General features: G+C 36.3%; 1 protein-coding gene across 2 annotated transcripts in view; it reads left to right on the top strand.

The window, feature by feature from the left end:
* Nucleotides 1-11,220: 11,220 nt before the first annotated feature.
* Nucleotides 11,221-20,131, top strand: part of THSD7A (thrombospondin type 1 domain containing 7A) — a 486,579-nt gene continuing 477,668 nt past the window's right edge. For both annotated transcript variants that reach the window (XM_056118708.1, XM_056118707.1), the window contains exon 1: nt 11,221-11,841. In XM_056118708.1, coding sequence (XP_055974683.1) covers nt 11,691-11,841 — 151 coding nt within the window. In that variant the 5' untranslated portion in view covers nt 11,221-11,690. The remainder of the gene's footprint in view (nt 11,842-20,131) is intronic.

Here is a 20,131-nt window from a genome sequence, read left to right as displayed (position 1 = left end):
ATAATACAGTATGTCTTTGTAATGAGTGATAACTTTTGTTCCCTGCAGCCATACATGAAAATAAGGCTTAATTCCAGTGTATGTGTCCATGAGCTTCTCACTGTACAAAAAATTCATTAATGCTTTCATTAAATGTACTACAATAATCATAAGCTCAATAAGTACCATAACTGAAATAAAAGCAATTGACTAAAATTATTAGTACAGATTTTAATGGTCTAAAGAATAACCCCTTAATTATAAAAATTAAAATAATCTTGTGATTATTACTAAATGACTTATTTTTAGTACAAATTAGCTTGTGGTATTTAATTATTATATTCTTATTAACTTGCTACTATAAATATAGAAAATATATGTTGGCTTCAAATTCTATGATTTAAAAATGTCTCTCTATTTAATTTGTTAAAATACCTTTAAATTTTGGAGGTGAATTGGGCAGGGAGGATATCTCACTACCATTCTGGTAGTCACAAACATTAAGAACATTAGTTCTACTAAATCTTTTTAAATGATTAGAAACACATAATATTTGATAAAATATTGATGTGAAACAATTATCTTAAGGGAAAATAACAAATCAAATGAAACAATTAGAAAATGTTGTGCCATATCAAAAGCAAAATTCTTAATGATAATCTCTGGGTCACTATAGTTATTATAGAATTATGATGATAAAATGTTAATTAAACTCAAAGTAAGCACTACACTGCAAGACCCAGGATAACTTGGGTATCTCCAATTATCTTTGTTGAAACACAGAGTTGGTGTTTTGCAAAGAAATCATTTGTTCTGCCTTAGTGAAGCTAATTATTCTCAGCATGCAACCACTGTTTCAAATTGCAAAAGACACATCATCAGCCTTTGCTGTATGTTGCAGGAATTAAAACCCAATCAAATGAGATAATGAAGTGCATACAAAGAATATGATCTCACTTTTGCAATGCAATAAAAAGTGAAAACCATTTAAAGAAACATTGGAAAAATCATAATTTAGGGAGGAAAGCATGCTGTAAAGCAAATGTTTACTATTTATTTTAATTACTTACTGCTTAGAGGTAGGCATTAGGTTTATTTATTGTGTAGTTAAGATTCTTGTTTTTAATGACTAAAGAATATGATGGCTAACAGTTCAATATGAAATGAAAGAATACAGATTTTTTAATTGTTTTATTAAACCACTATGATTTACAAAGTTAATCATAGTTGAGTTTTAGGCATACCATGTTCCCTCACCAATCCCACCACCACTGTCTTCTTTCCACCACCAATTTTCAGGTCCTGCCCTGTTCCCGCCGTAGCCCCCCTACCCCCACCACTCCTTCCCCAGTCCAATTCCCAGCCTGCCACTTTGACAGGCACACTTTTAAGTAGGGTTGTTGAAGTTTGGATCTGTTGTTCTTGCTCTTGTTAACTCAGTGGTTTGGATATCCTGCAATACCACTCTTTACATCAACTGATGCACTTGGGTCTCTTTCACTCTACTCCCTGTTGCTTCCCTCTCTCTTCGTTCCCCCTCGATTTTTGAAGGACAGAGAACATAGAAGCATTTTATATTTCATAGAGAACTAAAGAAATACTTTATAATGTGTCAGGGGTAAGGATAGATTAATTTAGAAATTTCATAAGAAAACATTAAGGGAATGTTTATTAAAAATGGCTCCTTATGATGCTCATATAATTGTATGATCTGAAACAGTAAAATACATTAGTGCTGTTAACTAAAAAGAAATGTCATGTGTGATTATATCTACTGTAATGTATTAGACATTTAAAATCTCTCCTTATTCTATCTTTTTTGTGAAACTTTTTGTTTTTGTGTTGTTTCTGTAGAGGTTTTATTGGTTTGTTTCTGTAGGGGAAGCTCACTCTCAGTGAGTTATGCTTGGTGAATATTCCTGACTGTACTTTGGAGTTGCATTTAGGGAACCATGTGGTGCTGGGAATTGAAAGTGGCCTCTTGCATGAAAAACTTCTACTTCAGCCCAGTGAGTGATCTCTACATCCCTGCAATGATTTTTTTCTAAAAACGCATCAACTGTTGGTATACCCCATAATTGCATAATGCTCTAGTGAAATGATTAGTTCTGGGCTTCTATTTTACTATAGAGCCATTCTGTGATTTAAGCTCTTTGATTTTAGTGTGTGTGTGTGTGTGTGTGTGTGTGTGTGTGTGTGTTTCTTCCAAATTAGCCATTGTCTTTGAGGTGGTATATCCCCAACACCACATTTCAAGTTATAATGGGTGAGATTAAGATAGATTATAAGTTTTCCCCCTTGTTATGGAAGAAATCAGAACAAGCTTCCTTTTCAGCTGCCAAGAAAGTGTAGTCATCTCAGCAGCCCCGAATGTGAAAAACAGCAGGATTCAAACATCAGCAATGACAACACAGAGAGCATGAAGTTTCTGCTCATTACATACTATGAGGGCTGCTGTCTGGAGCAGTTTAATCTTAAAAGCATCTACTGAGGATAATGCCCACTGTTAGTTATTTACATTGCAATACAATAACTGAGGTATTCATATAGTAATGGGCTTTTCTTTGGATTCTGTGTTCTTTTACATAGTACAATTTATTGTTATTTACATACCAGTAATTATATAAAAAAAAAAAGGGTAAAGGCCCTCCCGTTGATCATCGATTTGCTCGAGCGGGCCCAGTAACGTCTCCATTGGAGACTTTGTTGTTACTGTATTTGGCATATCGAATATGTCACGGGGAGCTTGCCAGGCTCTGCCGTGCGGGCGAGATACTCTCGGTAACTTGCCAGGCTCTCCGAGAGCGGTGGAGGAATCGAACTCGGGTCGGCCATGTTGACTGCGTGCAAGGCAAACGCCCTACCGCTGTGCTATCGCTCCACCCTTAGTAATTATATAGATGAAATTTTTCTAGACCCAAAGAACATGACTATTTTGTTTTCAGTTACATTTGCAAGATTAGTATGTGCTTAGCTAAAGATTGAATAAATGATGTATGATATGTAACATCACTTTATCTGCAGAGCTGGATACATTATTTGGTAGAAGCTTGAAAGTTAAGAGAAATTTTACCATTGTTAAATGAGTGGATGACTTTTCATCAAAACTTCAATAGGGAATACAGTGGGGATCCAATGTAAAAGTTGTGCAAGATATAAGAAAGATTTTGAAATTTTGCACAAGCATGATGGAATCACAATTTAGCAAGCACCAGGAAGTTTCTAGATCTAGTTTTTTTTCTTATGCCTTTTTTGAATGGTTTTGCTACAAAGTCAGTCTGATTTTCCTAATAATAATTTAGACCAAATATCATTATGTCACTGTCCTCCCATTGTTCATCATTATCTAAAACTATTTAAACAGCTGTAAGCTGTTTCTAGCATATTTCATGTATAGATACACTCATTTTATCCACTATTGAAGAACTGCTATCATTTACATTTCAACTTAGCCCTGCTTTTGTTCATTTCCTTGAAGTTGTATGAAGTAAATTTGGATGTCACCATTCTTGGCAATTCTCAAACCATTATTCAACTTAGAAATAAAATACTGTTAAAATATCTTTTTATTTTATATATTTTTTAATTTTCTCATCCTTTGGGATATACTGTGGCATTCCCTGTGTCAACATGTAGCAAATTAAAGAAAAATTATTTTCTTTATAAATTACAAAAGAATGTTAATTGTCATCTACTGAGACAGGTTAGCATCTGTATCTCAAGGGAAATACTTTCGGAAGTAGTAGATCTGCCAGTAGCAATTAATTAGAAAGCTTTTAAAACTATTTCCAGTTTTAGAGGTGTACTAGCAGTTTGAGAAAATTGGTAGTGATGTCTGCTGTCATCATATGAGAGTACAATGGGTGGAGTTAATTTACTGACATTTGAGTTTTTAATCTCAGAGTGATATCTTTGTCTTACACTAAATTTGATTTTTATTGTCAAATAAAAAACATTTATTCATTATAAATGTGCTTCCTATTACATTGCAATGTGTAGTGTGTGAGGTGTAGCATATCTTGGCCTTTTAAGATATGTAAGCATATATTAGATGAATGAATGCAATTCAAACTGTGAATGCCAAGATGTATTAAATAGCTGTTTTTTTACCACATACCAAGCAGAATAAAAACAAAGGCTAAACTCTAAGTAAAGAAAGATGTTTGAATTTTAAATATCAGTGGTAAAGATGTCAAAAAATTTCTAAATAAACATAACTTTTATGCAATGCATATTATCACTAGGACAAGTTCTTATATTTTTTGTTTATTTGTTTATTTTTGGTTTGAGAGACACACCCGGCCATGTTCAGGGTTTACTCCTGGCTCCATGGTCAGGAATCATTCCTGGTTGGAATCAGGGGGGACCATATTGGTTTCCAGAGATCCAATCCGGGTCAACAGTACACAAGGCAAGTATCCTACTTGCTGTCCTATTGTTCTGGCCCAAGCCTCTTTATTTTTACTTCATTTATTGTCAATCTTCTATACCATTATTGCTTACTTTCCTAGGAAGTGATTGTCTTTTTAAGTGTAATTTTATTTTTATAAAATTATTCACAGTGATTTATTGCATTAAATATTCCAACACCAATCCCACCACCACCATTATTTTCTACTTTCCCAACCACCACCCAAGACTGCCCCAGTAGTATGCCTGAAATTATTTATTTTGTATTGCTTGCTATTATTAATTAGCTAAAAATGATCAAAAAAGATTTCTTTAGAAGAAAGTGCATGAAGGTTGTTGTATCTCACCATGGAGCCATTAAGCTTTTGTATAAGAGATTACTAACATGTTTTTACAGGTTAAGCCTTTGTGTGTTAATATTTTGTTAATTGAGATTGGTTGCCTTCTCCTTTACATTCCATCCCTTGTGGTATGCTACTCCTGGCATATCAGTGATGCAGAGTAGCAAAGTAGGAGACATTGCACAGCCACTTTTGTGGCAGTGAGTTCCCGGAATTCTAAAATTTTAATGGGATAATACAGTTGGGGTTAAATTTTTAGCTGTATGGGGACTTTGGTGTCGGGAAGCATCTCAGCAGCTCAATGATCACTTCTAAGATTGATTTGAGTCTCTGGATCATGGCCAGTTAATGAGCTTATTTGGGGCCAGAGGCAGTTCATGGACGTGACTGCCAGGCTCCAGTAAGAACAAGGGAAGGAGGAGAGGTCACCCATCCCTGACTCCATGGTACCCTGGAGCTTTTGGTCACAAACACTGGATACCTGAGTTTTTCAACGGATTTATTCCTGAATGAAGCTTGCTTGATCCTATGGAGTCCAGTTGTGAGCATGGGGTTGATTAGGTTCTGGAGGTTTTCTGCTGCAGGGGCTCTGTCAGGTTGGGAGAAGGACTCACCCGTCCTCCTCTGGGGTGCCCTGGTTCTGAAATTCAGCCTGGGGCAGGGTCTGGGAGCATCTCTGCCAGAATAGATTTGTTTTGGTAAATCTATAAATTTGGACATGTGGGGACAAACTTTCCTCTCCCTCTTTAGTTACTACATTAAAGTATCTTATTCTAAAATTCTGCATGTAATCATATATTTGAGTTCTTTCCCTCTTTGCAAGTATTTTTGTGGGTTTATTATGTATCTGTAAATAGATTCAAATATTACAATTTGAATTATTTAAAATATTTCTTTCTTTCTTTTCTTTCTTTCTTTCTTTCTTTCTTTCTTTCTTTCTTTCTTTACATGAGGGGAGAGGAAGGGACAAGTACATGTTTAAGAGTGAACACAGGTTTCTCCAGAGTAGAAAAAGGCAAGCAGAGAAACAGAAAAGTAAGGGAGATACAAGTTGAAGGGGGAACATGGGCTTGAAGTGCAAGCATATTTGAAAAAATCTTAATTAGACAATTATATTTTTCAATGTAGACAGTTCCTATAGAATCACTGATTTTTTCAGGAAACTATCCATAATTTGAATATCACAATGTGTAGGGAAATTGTGACTTTCAACTATTTTCAAACTAATCAATATATAGGAAAGTTGTACAAACAATGTTGTCACTAAATAATATTTCCTTCACTGCATCATGTATGAAAGATTTTTGGAAGAATGAATATTTCGGCTATCCATGATGTGGTCCTCAAGAATTACTCCTAATTTAGGATGAATGAAAAATTCAGGGGACTATTTGTGGCTTCAAGATTTAAGCTAGTGACAGCTCCCTTGAGGTAAGCACCTTACTCTATTGTATCTCACTGGCTTATGTTGGAAATTTCATGATACTTCATAGACTTTGAAATAACATTTCAAAAGATGGTTTATATGTGGTGGACTGGAGTGATAGCACAGTGGGTAGGGCGTTTGCCTTGCATGCAGCTCACCCAGGCTTGATTCCTCCACCCCTCTCGGAGAGCCCAGCAAGCTACAGAGAGTATCCCGCCCACATGGCAGAGTCTGGAAAGCTCTCCGTGGCATATTCGGTATGCCAAAAACAGTAACAAGTCTCAGAATGAAGATGCTACTGGTGCCCGCTTGAGGAAATCAATGAACAACGGGATGACAGTGACAGTGACATTTTATATATGGAGGTAATAAATATTAATTATTTTATAGTTGGTTAGAAAAATATGAAGTGAAAAGTATAAAATATCAACTTTCAATTAAAGATGATGAGTTGAACAAAAGTTTGCTCTGCTGAACTTTATACCCCAGTAAAGCAACAACATCAGAATTAAAAATGCTTAAGTACATTGGCCAGACCAACAGTGCAATAGGTAGGGAATTTGACTTGCACACATGTGGCTAACGTGGGCTCTATCATCAACATCCTGTATTGTTCCTCGAGCACTGTAAGGAGTAATTCCTGAATGCAGAGCCAGGAGTAACCTCTGAGCATTGCCATGTGTGACCCAAAAGCAACAAAAAGAAAAATGTTTAAGTACATAAGACTAAGTACAACATGAGAGGATGAGTCAAAATTATTTGTATAAAATTGTATAAGATACAAAACTCTTTGTATAAAAATTGATAAAAAATAGTAAAAACTTAAAATTTGAGAAATTTTTTAAATAAATCATCAGAATGATAGGATCTGAAATCCAGTTTGTATCAGAATAAGAAAAATAGTATTTATCAGGAAAGGTAAGAAATCACAAGCATCTCATACTCTGAAAATGGGGTCTATAAGAATGTTATTGTGTTGTAAAAGATATTCATATTATAATTCAGGTGAGTGATATCTGAAAAATTATGAAATTTGATTATGAAAAGTAGTTATAAAAATATGACCAGATAACAATAAAATGTCTAAAGGCTCAGAACTGAGATCTAGTTTTCAAAAGAAAGCTTGAAATTAAGGATTTGGTGAGGGATAAATTGGAGAAGGGAAAACCTGGGTATTGGTGGAGGGAAGTGGACACTATGGTGGAGGGTGTGGTGCTGTCATAATGTATTCAAGAAAACTTACCTTTAACAGTATTGTAAATCACAGGGTCTTATATAAAATAGAAGTTATTTTTTTTTATTTCCCAAGAGCATGCTAAAAGGACAATGTAGTATTTGAGTCTACTACATATTACCTATTTTGTTAAAGACCATTATACTTAACCTATGAAAAAAAATTGACTGCAGCTTATACTAAGGTTTTAATTCCAACTGGAAGTTTCTGAGTCAAAATATTGTACATTTTCACCAAATGCTCAAAAAAGGGGTTTGAGTGCTGCAGCTTAGCCTTTGTTCCAAACAGGTTCAGTATTGATTAATATGAAAACTTTTAATTTAAAAAATATATTTAATGTGTAGTATTATAAACTTGAGAAATGTTAATAATTTTTCTGTAAAATTACTTGGAATTTATAATCTTTCTTGCCTTCACACTCAAATTGGTAGAGGGTTCCATCAACTGACAAACAAAATAATAAAAAAGTAACTAGGGGCCAGAGAGATAGTAAAGCCGGTAACGTACTTGCCTTGAACATGTCTAAGTTTGATAACTTTCACCGCATATGGTAACCTGAGCAACACCAGGAGAAATCTTTGAGCATAGTCAGAAGGAGGCCTTGAACACCAGCTGATGAAGCCCTCCCCAAACCAAGGAACTGTGACGAAAACAGACTTGTGTGGAGGTTATAGTCAGAATAAAAAAAAGGTAAAATATATGTATGCTTAGTAAAATTTAAAAGTAAAATGTTTTATCACTTAATGTTATGATGTGGAGAAAGAGAAGATAATAAAGAAGTCCAGAGAAAAGTTTGTCAATACCAAATCTTGATCAAGTATGACACCTAGAGGCCATACAGATGGAATTCCTTGGGGTAATTTTTAATAAGGCAAGATGTATTTATGTAAGAGAAAACTTTAAATTTTTCTTTCAAAGTGGACAATTGTTACTTCTCCACATAATGTTCTATGATTGATTAATTTTATTCCTTCATTTATTATTTTTACTCACAAAACAGGTATTAAAACTTATCTTCTTTTATGCCAAGTAACTGAATTTTTGATAACTGATATTACATATTGTCAACTACTCTCTGAATGTCATTGTCTGTATGTTATCTGTGGCATGAGGCATGTTTTTGTTCTTATCTTCTAAAAAAAAAGAGGGATCATCTACAGATAAAGTAAATATCCTTTCTGGGATTTGGAAATTATAGCAAAAATAATAAAGACATCCAATGATACCATATGAGATGTGATAGGTTAAGAATAAACTCATTTCTAAATATTAAAAAATATTCTCTGTACTTTTCATCCACTGATTTTGAAGACTTATTGCTCTGGCTCATTAATACTTGAACAGTTCTTTCTCTATGAAAAATGATAAACAATTTTCTTCATGGCAGACTGTACAGATGGTCAATTTAATCTGCATCCTTGAGACTTCTCTTGACTAAATGTTGACATGTCATTAAACATTTGTGTATTATATCATATTATAGAAAACAAAGATTGTTGTGGCTTGCGGTTTATTACCATCCACACATTTCACAGCCTGGAATTCTAACTGGACATTAAAACATTCACAAATGAACATGCATCTAAATATTTACATATATACACATGCATATATCAGATATATATGCATGCTTGTAAGTATATGTACATATAATTTTGAATGTGGAGACCCATATATGTTTGTACTGAAGTACAATAGAGGCATTAATAAGTAAAAGACATTGAGCAGTAGTAGTTAGGACAAATGTTTTTACTTAGTTTCTGTAATCTTGCCCAGTCACATAGTTGCTACTGTGTATAGTAACTACCAAATTTTATATAGATGAGGTATTGGGTTTTGTGTATAATTCCTGAAGTTGTAGCAGTAATGGTTAAACTCAACATTTAAAAATTATTTTGCAACCATGGATAAATGTAAAGATCAGACTCAAATTTTCTTTTGACATTAAGCTGTTAAGTATAGTATCTGATGGCTTTTCAAAGTACTAAGTAATTACTCTGAACAGTAAATTGTGCTATGTTAACTCCTCAGATTCTATCTTCTGCTCTAATAAGTTTCTACTTGGTGAATTAATATGGGACTTGCTAGAGAATTTTTACTATTAAAGGAGTATTTACAGTCTAAAATCCTCCCCGTCCCAGAGTTATATTTCAGGAGTTAAAACACTAGCAGTAGCTGAAAAATATAAACGGGATAAGAAAATGCCTTCAGTTTAGAGAGGTAGTAGTCCCCATGAGAACAGAACAAGGAAACCGTAGCAAATAAGTGTGTGTGTGTGTGTATACACACGCTTATAAGTGGTGTGTGTGTCTATGAGTGTGTATGCGCACGCGTGCACACGTGCGTGTTTTATGTGTGTAACTGAGAAACAAGTACTCTTTCAGGGAAGTATACATAATTATAATCATGCTTCTTTTGTATTTCTTATCAACCTATAATCTTTTGATTGTTGCCTATTTTTCACCAGTGAAGAAATAGTAATCCACACTAGCTTATCTCCCCTAATCACAGACTCACAGAGCTAGAAGTCTCTGAGCTTTTAATTCCCTCTTAGAGGCCTAACAGAGTGGAAAGTAAACAAAGACCAAATTTGCAACCTTCAACATTGCTAATTTCCTCTGATGTCAGAATATTTAAACAGGCAAGACCTGGGAATTATTTGATCAAACCTGCTTTTAATCTAATGCATGCAGAAGGGCTGAGTCTGGAATGATCTGCCAAACGACAGGGGTCCCAGGGGAGCTTTATGGAAGGTTTCCTCTTTGAGAAACAGTAGTTTCCTCATTTTAAACTCCTGGGCTGGCAATGGTGAGAGTTAGTCCATAAAGAGTAGTTTTCCTGCTTTTCAATTTTTATTTTATTTGGCTTCGTATTGCTGACCGGATGTGGATATCTTTGTTTGGCTTGTTGTTTGCCAAAAATTTAATACCTTGGGTGATATTTTTGCTTTCTTAGGAAATGACTTAATCAGAGAATTTTATTGAGAGGGAGAGGGAGAGAGAGAGAGAGAGAGAGAGAGAGAGAGAGAGAGAAGGTGAAACATGATCGATCTTACTTTACACACCTTCCTTTACTACTAGTGGGATAAGAAAGTGAAAACACAGAGAACAAAAGACCCAAACCTCTAGGTCCTTTAGTTAGACTATGAAAGACCTTTTCCTCCATAGAAAAAATCAAGATAAATTAGTATCAGGGACTTTTAACGAAAGAATTTCCTAACTTGGAGATAACCACATAATAGAAACTCGATGTGCCCATCAATTTTACTCATAATAGTTTGGCTACTTAAAGGTAACATAATTTTGACAGAGGGACAGGGGTGGCTCTTTTATTTTTTCATACTTACATAATAATCTATGATTTATTCTTATACAGTTGTATCCATATAATTAGTCTTGTGAGTACTTAAATACTATTTCATTTTAAAAGCAACTGAGGGACAATACTTGGTCACCGTAGATCAATATTTGCGTTTTTTTTTTTAAACTGAGCATAGATTGTTTACTGCTCAATATCTGGTGTGTTTTAGTGAACACGAAGAGAAGTAAACATTCCGCTCTCTGACTATGTTTTGCGCATCTGATCGTCAATACTTCTCCCACGGAAAGTAATTCGGAAGCCACTAGTGACAAATAAATGACAAACCCGGGTGCTTTTGTGTACATGCCCGCTAAGGAGAACACATTCCACGAGATCTCGCATTTGACTTCTGGGGTGCGAAATCATTTCGGTGCCTGCTATTTGTCAGGCCGGAGCCTGTCAGGTGCTGATTTCTTTTCACTGGCGTCTCCTTCCAAACATATTTCATCGCACCATGTGCACGGGAGTTCTTTGGGCGGGCGTGTGGGATGTGGGTGTCCTCACTCCCCTCCGCTGCTTTCTCTCTCTCGCCCTCGCGCTCCCGCCTCCCCCTGCCTCTAGCCCCCTCTCGCTCATTTGGGCTCACGCCCCCCTCCTCCCTCCAGCTGGCGGGCACCGCGCCGCCTCCCAGACCCGGCGGACCTGCTCCGGGAGCTGGGGCCCCCGCTAGGACCTGCCACTGTGCGCCGGATGGCAGCGGCTGCAGCATCCCCGCCGGTGGCGGCGGAGGCCACCGCGGACGCTATTGTTCCCCGATGTTAGACGCGCGTACCCTCCTTTGCATCTGAAACGAACAATAGCCAGAGAGGAGCTGGGCTCTCCGGACTCCTCGAGAAGACATTCCCCGGGCAAAAAAAAAAGAAAGAAAAAAGAAAAAAAGAAAAAGTCCCGAGCGACCCAGCGAGTTGTGCATCCGGACCCTGGAGCGGCTGCCGGCGGCATGGGGCTGCCGGCGTCCGGGAACCGGGGAGCTGCGGGCGGGAGCCGGAACGTCCTGCAGCTGCTGCTGCTCGGGCTGCTGCTGCGGGGCGCCTGCGGGGCTGCGGCGCCGGGCGAGGCGGCGGCGCCAACCCTCTACCTTTGGAAGACTGGTAAGTGGGACGGAGTGCCCCCTTCTTCCCATCTGGGTCCGCACCGAAACAACTGCTGGGCTGCAAGGGCGGGGGGTGGGTGGGGGTGGACCCCGATGCTTCTTGCTGCTCCGGGATGTGTTGGGTTCCGAAAGGTACAAAAGTATGAAAGCCCGGACAGCAAATTAGGTCATGTCCGGTGCTCTTAGGAAAAAAACAAACAGAACTCAGGCATTAGTGTGAGCCACTGTAATGATATTTCTCTCGCGGCTCCGCAGAGAAGCAACGCTGCACTTTCAAGAAGGACGTTACGGTGTTTGTAACCTCTGGGTTCTCATTCAATTTCGTTTCTTTCTTTATTTGTTTGCTTGTTTTACGGAGGGCAAGCGAACAGTTTCGTTGCGATCTAGGCAAATCATTTTACCCCTGTCTGGATGCAGATGGATACAGAGTTGCGTTTATTAAGAGTAGCTTTGTGATAAGTGGGACACGTGGAAGCTAGCCAACGGAGATCATTGCTGACATTTAAATTTAGGCAAATGGGGTTCCAGTGAACTCACCAGAGGCAACTGCACGTTCTACAGAGCTCAATTTTTAATAAGTGCAATTGTGGGATTTTTATGGTATACAATGATTAGGAGGCTTGCGTGTCAACTTTTCCTGTCTTGAGAAATCTTTTTGTTGTTGTTGTAGTCATTGTTTTTAACCAAGCTACAAAAGCAGCAACTAGTCTTTGAGTATTTCTGGGCAAAGTGCTTGCAGGAAGATCCTGATGGGGAGTGATGGGCAAGAAGACAATACCAAGAGAGGGATTACTACTCTTCTTGAGTTGCTCTTGATTCCCTGCTGAAGGACACCAGAATTCTTCAGTAGATCTAAAACTTTACGTTTGTCCAAATAGAGAGGAACGTGATTATTCCTATGTCTAAGGTTTAGGAATAAATTTCATTTCTTGGTAGTAGTTAATATATGAGTAGGGTACTGTACAAAGGAGGAAGGTATATATTCATCCAGAACCACAAACAAGTTACAGAGTAAGTCCTGCCTTGGCTGGCTTCAGCCATCTGTAAACCCCTGCTGTAGAGACAGATCATTCTATTCTACAATTATACTGGTATACTGAATTTTTAAAGAAGTCACACCTACTAGGCAGCTCAGTGAAGCTATTGAACAGGAATGCATTTAAAGGGGAAGTACATAATTCACTGTAGTGTTGCATGAAATAACACACAAGGAAACCCATTTAGAAAAGTCATTTATTAGCTAGTATTAGACATTCTTGTTAACAGTTACAGTTTAAAGATTTGTTGGTTTGAAGCTACCAAATTAATTTATTCTGATTTGAAACAAAGAATTGATGATCTGAGCTAATTTAGCTAACCCTGGGATCTTTACTTTTCCAAAACTCAGTCATCTAATAACAAATACTTAGCAAGCTATAATCTACCATTTAATGATGGGATTTGCACGCTTGATAACATTTTCTTGAGAAAGTAAAGGTTGAAATTTGTACTCTCAAAGTACCAGCAGCCACGCGGTAATTCAGGTCGAAGAGTATAGGCAACATTTAGTGTGTAGCATTTGAGGTGCCAATATATGTCAACATAAATGTCATGGTGGGAACACAAGCCAATAAACAGTTTAAAATAGTGGAGAGCTCTCAAAAGCAAGGATAAGGAGACCTTGGTTCCAGTGCAAGTTTCAAATCCTAGCAAGTTATAGGAATGTTGGCAATTCACTTAACTTTTGACCCTAGTTGTTTCAGTTGCATATAAATGTGATGTTACTTTCTTCTCACTATCCATCCTGTTGTATGGATCAGCTGGGTAATTATGAAAATCTGTACATTTTTATGTTATGTTCATATAAGTGTGATAATTTCTTATCTTGTGGGGATACCTGGTTTGGTGCGGGTAACGAGGGAGGTAAATTAAATTGGCAAGCAATAAAAGGATCTCTCTTTTGTTTAGAAAGGAAAAGATGTTGATTATATCTATAAAGGAATTGACTGTATTTATAGGAGGAATTCATAAAAACTTGGTGATTTAAATAATGATAAAATGTAGCGGTGTTAGAATTATGTGTTTCTTACTTGCTTAGAATAAAGAGGCAGTATAGTAAGTAACTGAGAAAGAAGAATGCGGTGAGGACACTGTATTCCATGGGACATGAATAGTCGTTGAATAAGCAGGTTCTTGTGTTCTTGCTTTGTAATATTCACTAATTAGAAAAGATGGTACCTAAGGAATTTTTAGTTCTAAGTTTTTAATATTTATGAAAATAACATATATTAAAACACATATACATGTTTATAGAGTATTAACTTGTGTATAGAATATTATACATATATAATATAATATAATAAGAAAGTTTTACTTATAAGGCATCACTTGTGATTTGTATGAAGTCATTATAGTAGAGGTGGACTAGAATAATGTCATCCCTACCCTTAAGATACTGACAATTTAAAAGTAGTGTAAGTGCACAATATTGCAGCAGGTTATACCATACTCATGAACAAAACATTTTGAGAGTACTGAGACTGTATTGCTTAAAAGGAGTGTGATAGGTAAGTGGAGAGTTTCAAAGAATTGTTAATAATTGATCTAAATCTTTAAGAATGAGCTTGAATTTTACCCACAGAATGAGTATAAAATCACTCCAAGCAAAGAAAAGATAGCACATAAAATTCAAAAGAAACAGCAACTCAGAAGTAGTTGGAATTCCAAAGCTTAGTTCCAGGATATGTTTGGTTGGAATTAATAAATAAGATGTTAATGAGGTGAATTGAGTCAAGATTTCAGAAAATCTTCAAAGTTTCATATATATGTTGGGATTTAGTATATTATCTGGTAGAAGTCATTGGAAGCTTTGAGCAGGGGGTTGATTCTTTGCCTACGTGGAAACAGATGTATTTAGAGGCAAGGAAGAAAGTGAGGGACTTAAAAGCAAAGGCAGTAAAACTACAACTGGTAATATAGGAGGGATAATCAGATTATCCATGACCTTATTTCATAGAAATGAGGACATAGTAGGAAAGAAAGCTGGGGGGTATGGGAGGTGGGTGGGTCGGTGGTAGTGGTCAAAAGAGATAAACAAGAGGTGACAAGAGGTGACAGGGGTTGGGATCAGGAGCTTCTAGAACATCAGTGGTGTAAAGGTATGGTATATGTATATATCTAAACTACAGAGTCACTAATACTACAAATATGAAATCTGAACTACAACAAACAAACTCAAAAATGACCCTGTCCTGGAGACATGCTGGGGCATGGAAGGAAACCTAGGGACACTGGTAGAAGGAAGTCAATGCTGGTGGTGCAATTAGTGTTGGAACATTTTATACCTGAAACCCAACTATGAATAACTATGGAAAAATGATGCTTTAATGTGTAGTCACTTTTTAATTAGCAATTGAGTAGGAGAGTTACAGGGTTTACATTATAGAGTTGCTAACTCAGTGACAGGGGCCCATTATATACCAGGGAGAGGAGGAAGGAGTGTCATTGAAGTATCTGTCATGTCTATATCTGTTTACCTCATATAAGAGGTATAATAGAAGGAATAACAAGGTGTTTTTTGATGTTGGAGAAGAGAAATATGAATTCATATTTACTTAACTTGATCTAGTAATTACCCAGTCCAATGAACTGATCAAATGGGGGAAGCTAGTGAGTGATTAGGTAATCTAGGAGAAAGTTAGGCTTACAATGTAATTTGGAAGTCAGCTTTATGCTATTTCATGACATTGGAGTACTAGGTATCATTAATTAAATCTATTGAAAATGTCAGAAATCTTACAAAGAATATTGATTTATAAAAGGAACAATGGCAGAAAGACAAGTGAAAAAGCCCAAGGAAATGTGTTTAGTACATACTGGTTCAAGGATAATGGCACTTGAATGAAGGGAAATATTTTTTGAAGGACACTGACAAAAAAGAATTGAAAACTAAGTATACGGGAAAATATATAAAATATTTTTAAAGGTCATGTAAAATGAGAAATTAGTAAAATATTATTTTTGGGGAAAGGTCATTTTTAGAGTGACAGAGGTATAAAAACTGCACTTTTTTCAATTAAAATATATAAAATCAGATAGGAAGAGTTATAAACAGCTCTCTTCTATGTTATAGGAATTGATTTTTAACAGACAGTATAATGTAAAATATTATGATGTAAAACTTTAACTTTTCAACAGCTTTGTGTTGCAGTCATTTAAAAGATGACTTTCTTTGAATTTTCCAAAGAATAGGTAACCTATTCTTTGAATATTTTATTTCATTATTCTTTAAATAATTGGAAAACATTACATACACAAGAAGTCTTTTTTGTTATTGAAAGATGAATAATTTTTGTCAATAAATCTAGCTTTCTACTTTTAAATACTTTATCATGTGGTCTCAATCATAATTACAGCTGATTTTATTAAACCTGGTGGTACCAAATTAAGAGTATAAATTTGGGGCAGAAGAGATAATAGAGAGAGTAGGGTACTTACCTTATAATCAACCTGGATTTGATCTCTGATACCACATATGGCCCCTCTAGCACTTCCAGGGGCATCCCTGATTTACAGATCCAGGAGTAAGCCCTGAGTGCTGCCTTATGTTGCCCCCAGACCAACAAAAATCAATGCTTTGATTACATTATGATCAAACTAGCATAAAACTGACAAAATATATCTAACCATTACTTACTTATGCTATAGAAATATATCTTCAAAATTTCCCCTAGTGAAATAATTTTATTTATTTTTTATAACAATAAGATTCTTGAAATCTTCATTGAAAGGTACAATCTAGTAACTGTTGTGCAAAATTAGGGTGATGATGGTATTGGGAGGTAAAAATTTTCTGCCAAGAAAATTTATATTTAAGCAGCTTTGAACTTGCAGTCAATGAAAGATAATACTACTTGTTATAAATATGCCTTTTGCACAATTAACCTCGTAAAATAATCTGTTTTCTTAGGACAATGGTGTCTTTCCCATTAATACTAAGGGTCTCAGTTCCCAGCAGTAATAGATTAACTTGATGGAACCATCTAATGACCTGTGATAGACTCTTCTTGGACCATAGGTATTCAAGGTCTACCAAGACACAATTAGAAGTTCTTACAGCCCTGCAGATCTAGATCTGGTGTGCGGGAGAAAGGCACACAGTGCCAGAGAATGAACTTGGGACCACACATAAGCCATATGTGCTCTTCACTTCTTTGAATTAACTCCCTAAACCAATAGAGGTGTATAATTTTTACCATGTAATCGTGCCATTATAAAAATGCTACATAATTATATAGAAAAACATCGATCCTAATTCTGCCATTTATTCTTATTAAATAATAAGAAGAGAGGAATATAATTCCATTTAGTTGATGCTACATGAGTATAGTGTTATTCTAAAAATGTATTTTTCACTTTATAGTTTTGAATATAATCCACCTTAATTTAAAATATAAAATAGCTTGTTCATCAAATGGAGGGTCAGAGTGGAGCAGAGTTGACAGAGTATGGACATCAGTGTTACTCCACTGTGACATGAATTAAAATATCCATGTAATCTATGAAATTATTTTATTTTCCAGAATCTTTTTCCTTCATCTCTAGTCTGGAGAACTAGTATGTATTTGTATAAATTTTCTGAGGATTTACGTGGTAACATTTATACAATACTAGCACAGTGCCTGCTGCTAGAGGTTTAGTAAATGGTAGTTTTTATTATTGCTGATAACCTTGATACTATATAATACTTTTTAATTCTTGAAGTTGAGCATTTTTCCTAACATGTTCAGTAGCACACATCAACTTTCTCTAGAACATTTGGATGAGGGTAGTGGTGGCAAGTAGATCACAAATTGATACATTTAGAGTGCCAAGTCCTCTGGCAAGTAGTAAGAGAGATCCAATGTAGAATGGAAGAATTTAGACTGGAATCAGAGAACATAATGATAAATCTTGCCCCCATTCTTGCTCCCCTTCTAGTAAAGTTACTTAAAATCCTATTTTGATATCTCACATAGAATGGCACTTAATTTGAATCCACCTTAATTTGAAATATAAAATAGCTTGTTCATCAAATGGAGGGTCAGAGTGGAGCAGAGATGACAGAGTATGGACATCTGTACTCTGTACACTGTAGCACTGTAGCACTGTCCTCTCGTTGTTTATCGATTTGCTCGAGTGGGCACCAGTATCATCTCACAACAAATTGTGAAACTTGTTGTTACTGTTTTTGGCATATCAAATACGTCATGGGTAGCTTGCCAGGCTTTGCCATGTGGGCGAGATACTCTCTGTAGCTTGCTAGACTCTCCAAGAGGGCAGAGGAATTGAACTCATGTCGGCCATGTTGGCTGCGTGCAAGGCAAACGCCCTACCCACTGTGCTATCGCTCCAGCCCACATAGAATGGCATTCTGAAAAAAAAATCTTTTGTACAGTTTTGTTGTTGCATTTTTTTGCTTTGGTTTGGTTTGAGAGCCACATCAGCTGGTGCTCAGGGGCTACTCCTCATTCTGTACTTGGATCACTCCTGTATTTGCTTAGAGACAATGTGGTGCTGGGAGCAAGCTCTGGGTCTTAAGCATCCTAAACATGTTTTTTGTTGAGCTCTCTCAGTTTTAGTATTTACGAAATAGACAATATCTATTAGAATATAATCAAAAGTTAGTAAGTAAGTAGACAATATCTAACAGAGTGCCTTAAGCAGAGTAGACATGGAAGAGCAAGTTATCTTTCTGTTCTTTATTTTTCCCATAAAAAATATTTGAGCAGAAAATTCAGGATGTACATCAAATTGGTTGTTTTATGCTCCTTTTTTGTCTTGTCTCCAGAGATTTCTCAAAATATGAAATTTTGCATGCTTATAATTGACCATTGTCACCATTGCCTTCAAAATTAAATGGTAGCATTGTTTGTGTTTCATGCATTTTTAATTTTACTTTTTAAGTGATTGAATATTTTTTTACAAAGTATGGCTTATAACTTGCATATTTTAGTTTAATTTTCACAGCTAAGTCTAAAAACGTATTAAGAATATACTGAAGTTTGCAATACATAATGCCCAAAGAGTCGAGAGAGAGTATAGGAAATATTATCTGCCATGGAGGCAGGGGGAGGGCGGGGAAAGGGGTATATTGGGGAGATTAGTGGTGGGGAATGTGCCCTGGTGGAGGGATGGGTGTTTGATCATTGTGTGATTGTAACCCAAACATGAAAACTTGTAATTTTCTCATGGTGATTCAATAAAATTAAAAAAAAGAAAGAAAAAAAAGAATATATTGATTAGTTAGATCAAAAAGACAAATGCTCAAGATGTTGTCAAGCTTTTATATCTCAATGGCACTATTAACTTAGCTTATGTGATTTATAAATAACTATTTGGTTCACAGAAATGTGGAGAGGGCTGAGGACTTGGATTAAGGGTTACAGCGCAATATATATGCTCATATTATTGTTATACAAAGAACTGGTCTGAAGGTGGGGAGATGAGAGGCTAACCTGATTATAATTATTAGGGAAATATGATTATGTTGGGTTGGAGCAATAGCACAGCAGTAGGGCATTTGCCTTGCACACAGCCAGCCCGGCCAAGCCGGGTTCGATTCTTCCACCCCTCTCAGAGAGCCCAGGAAACTAACGAGAGTATCTTGCCCGCGGGGCAAAGCCTGGCAAGCTACTCATGAGATATTCAATATGCCAAACACAGTAACAAGTCTCAAAATGAGGACGTTGCTGGGCCTGCTCGAGCAAATCAATGAACAACGGGAGGACAGTGCTATGATTATGTTTGGGATCCCTTTACTAGCAAATGAAGTCTCTTAAGCTCTGTTGTGGTAAAGTTGGATGCTGACACTGGACAACGGGATCTTTCTGGCAAAAGAGACAAGACCAAGAAGCCTCTTAATCTAGAACCTCTGTTAAACAGCCTACCTTGGAAAGGCACACTGGATAAAATAAGTATTGTAGGAAGTGGTATTTAAGAAAAGAAAATCTTCCCTATCACAAGAACAGCATAGAGTGTGAATTAGAGGTGTCAGTGAGTCATAAGGTAGGGAAGTTTTTTTTATTTCTTATCACAATTTTACACTTAGCATTTTAGAATGCGTTCATTAATATGTGAGGGGAAAAAAGAAACTTGCTTTTTACCCCAAATATCCAAACAATAAGAAAATATTTAGAGAAAGTGATGTAAATAGTTAAGAAGATATTTAAAAAAGATTAGGGGATGAAAAATGTACCCTAACTCTTGATCCTAATACAAAATTGGACCTAACCAAAATATGCTTTTTCTTCTTTTAGAAGAGATCATTG

This window comes from Sorex fumeus, unplaced genomic scaffold (assembly GCF_029834395.1).
Source record: "Sorex fumeus unplaced genomic scaffold, SorFum_2.1 ptg000037l, whole genome shotgun sequence".
Lineage (NCBI taxonomy): Eukaryota > Metazoa > Chordata > Mammalia > Eulipotyphla > Soricidae > Sorex > Sorex fumeus.
The sequence above is the reverse complement of the archived record's forward strand: the minus strand, read 5'-3'. Positions and strand labels throughout refer to the sequence as shown.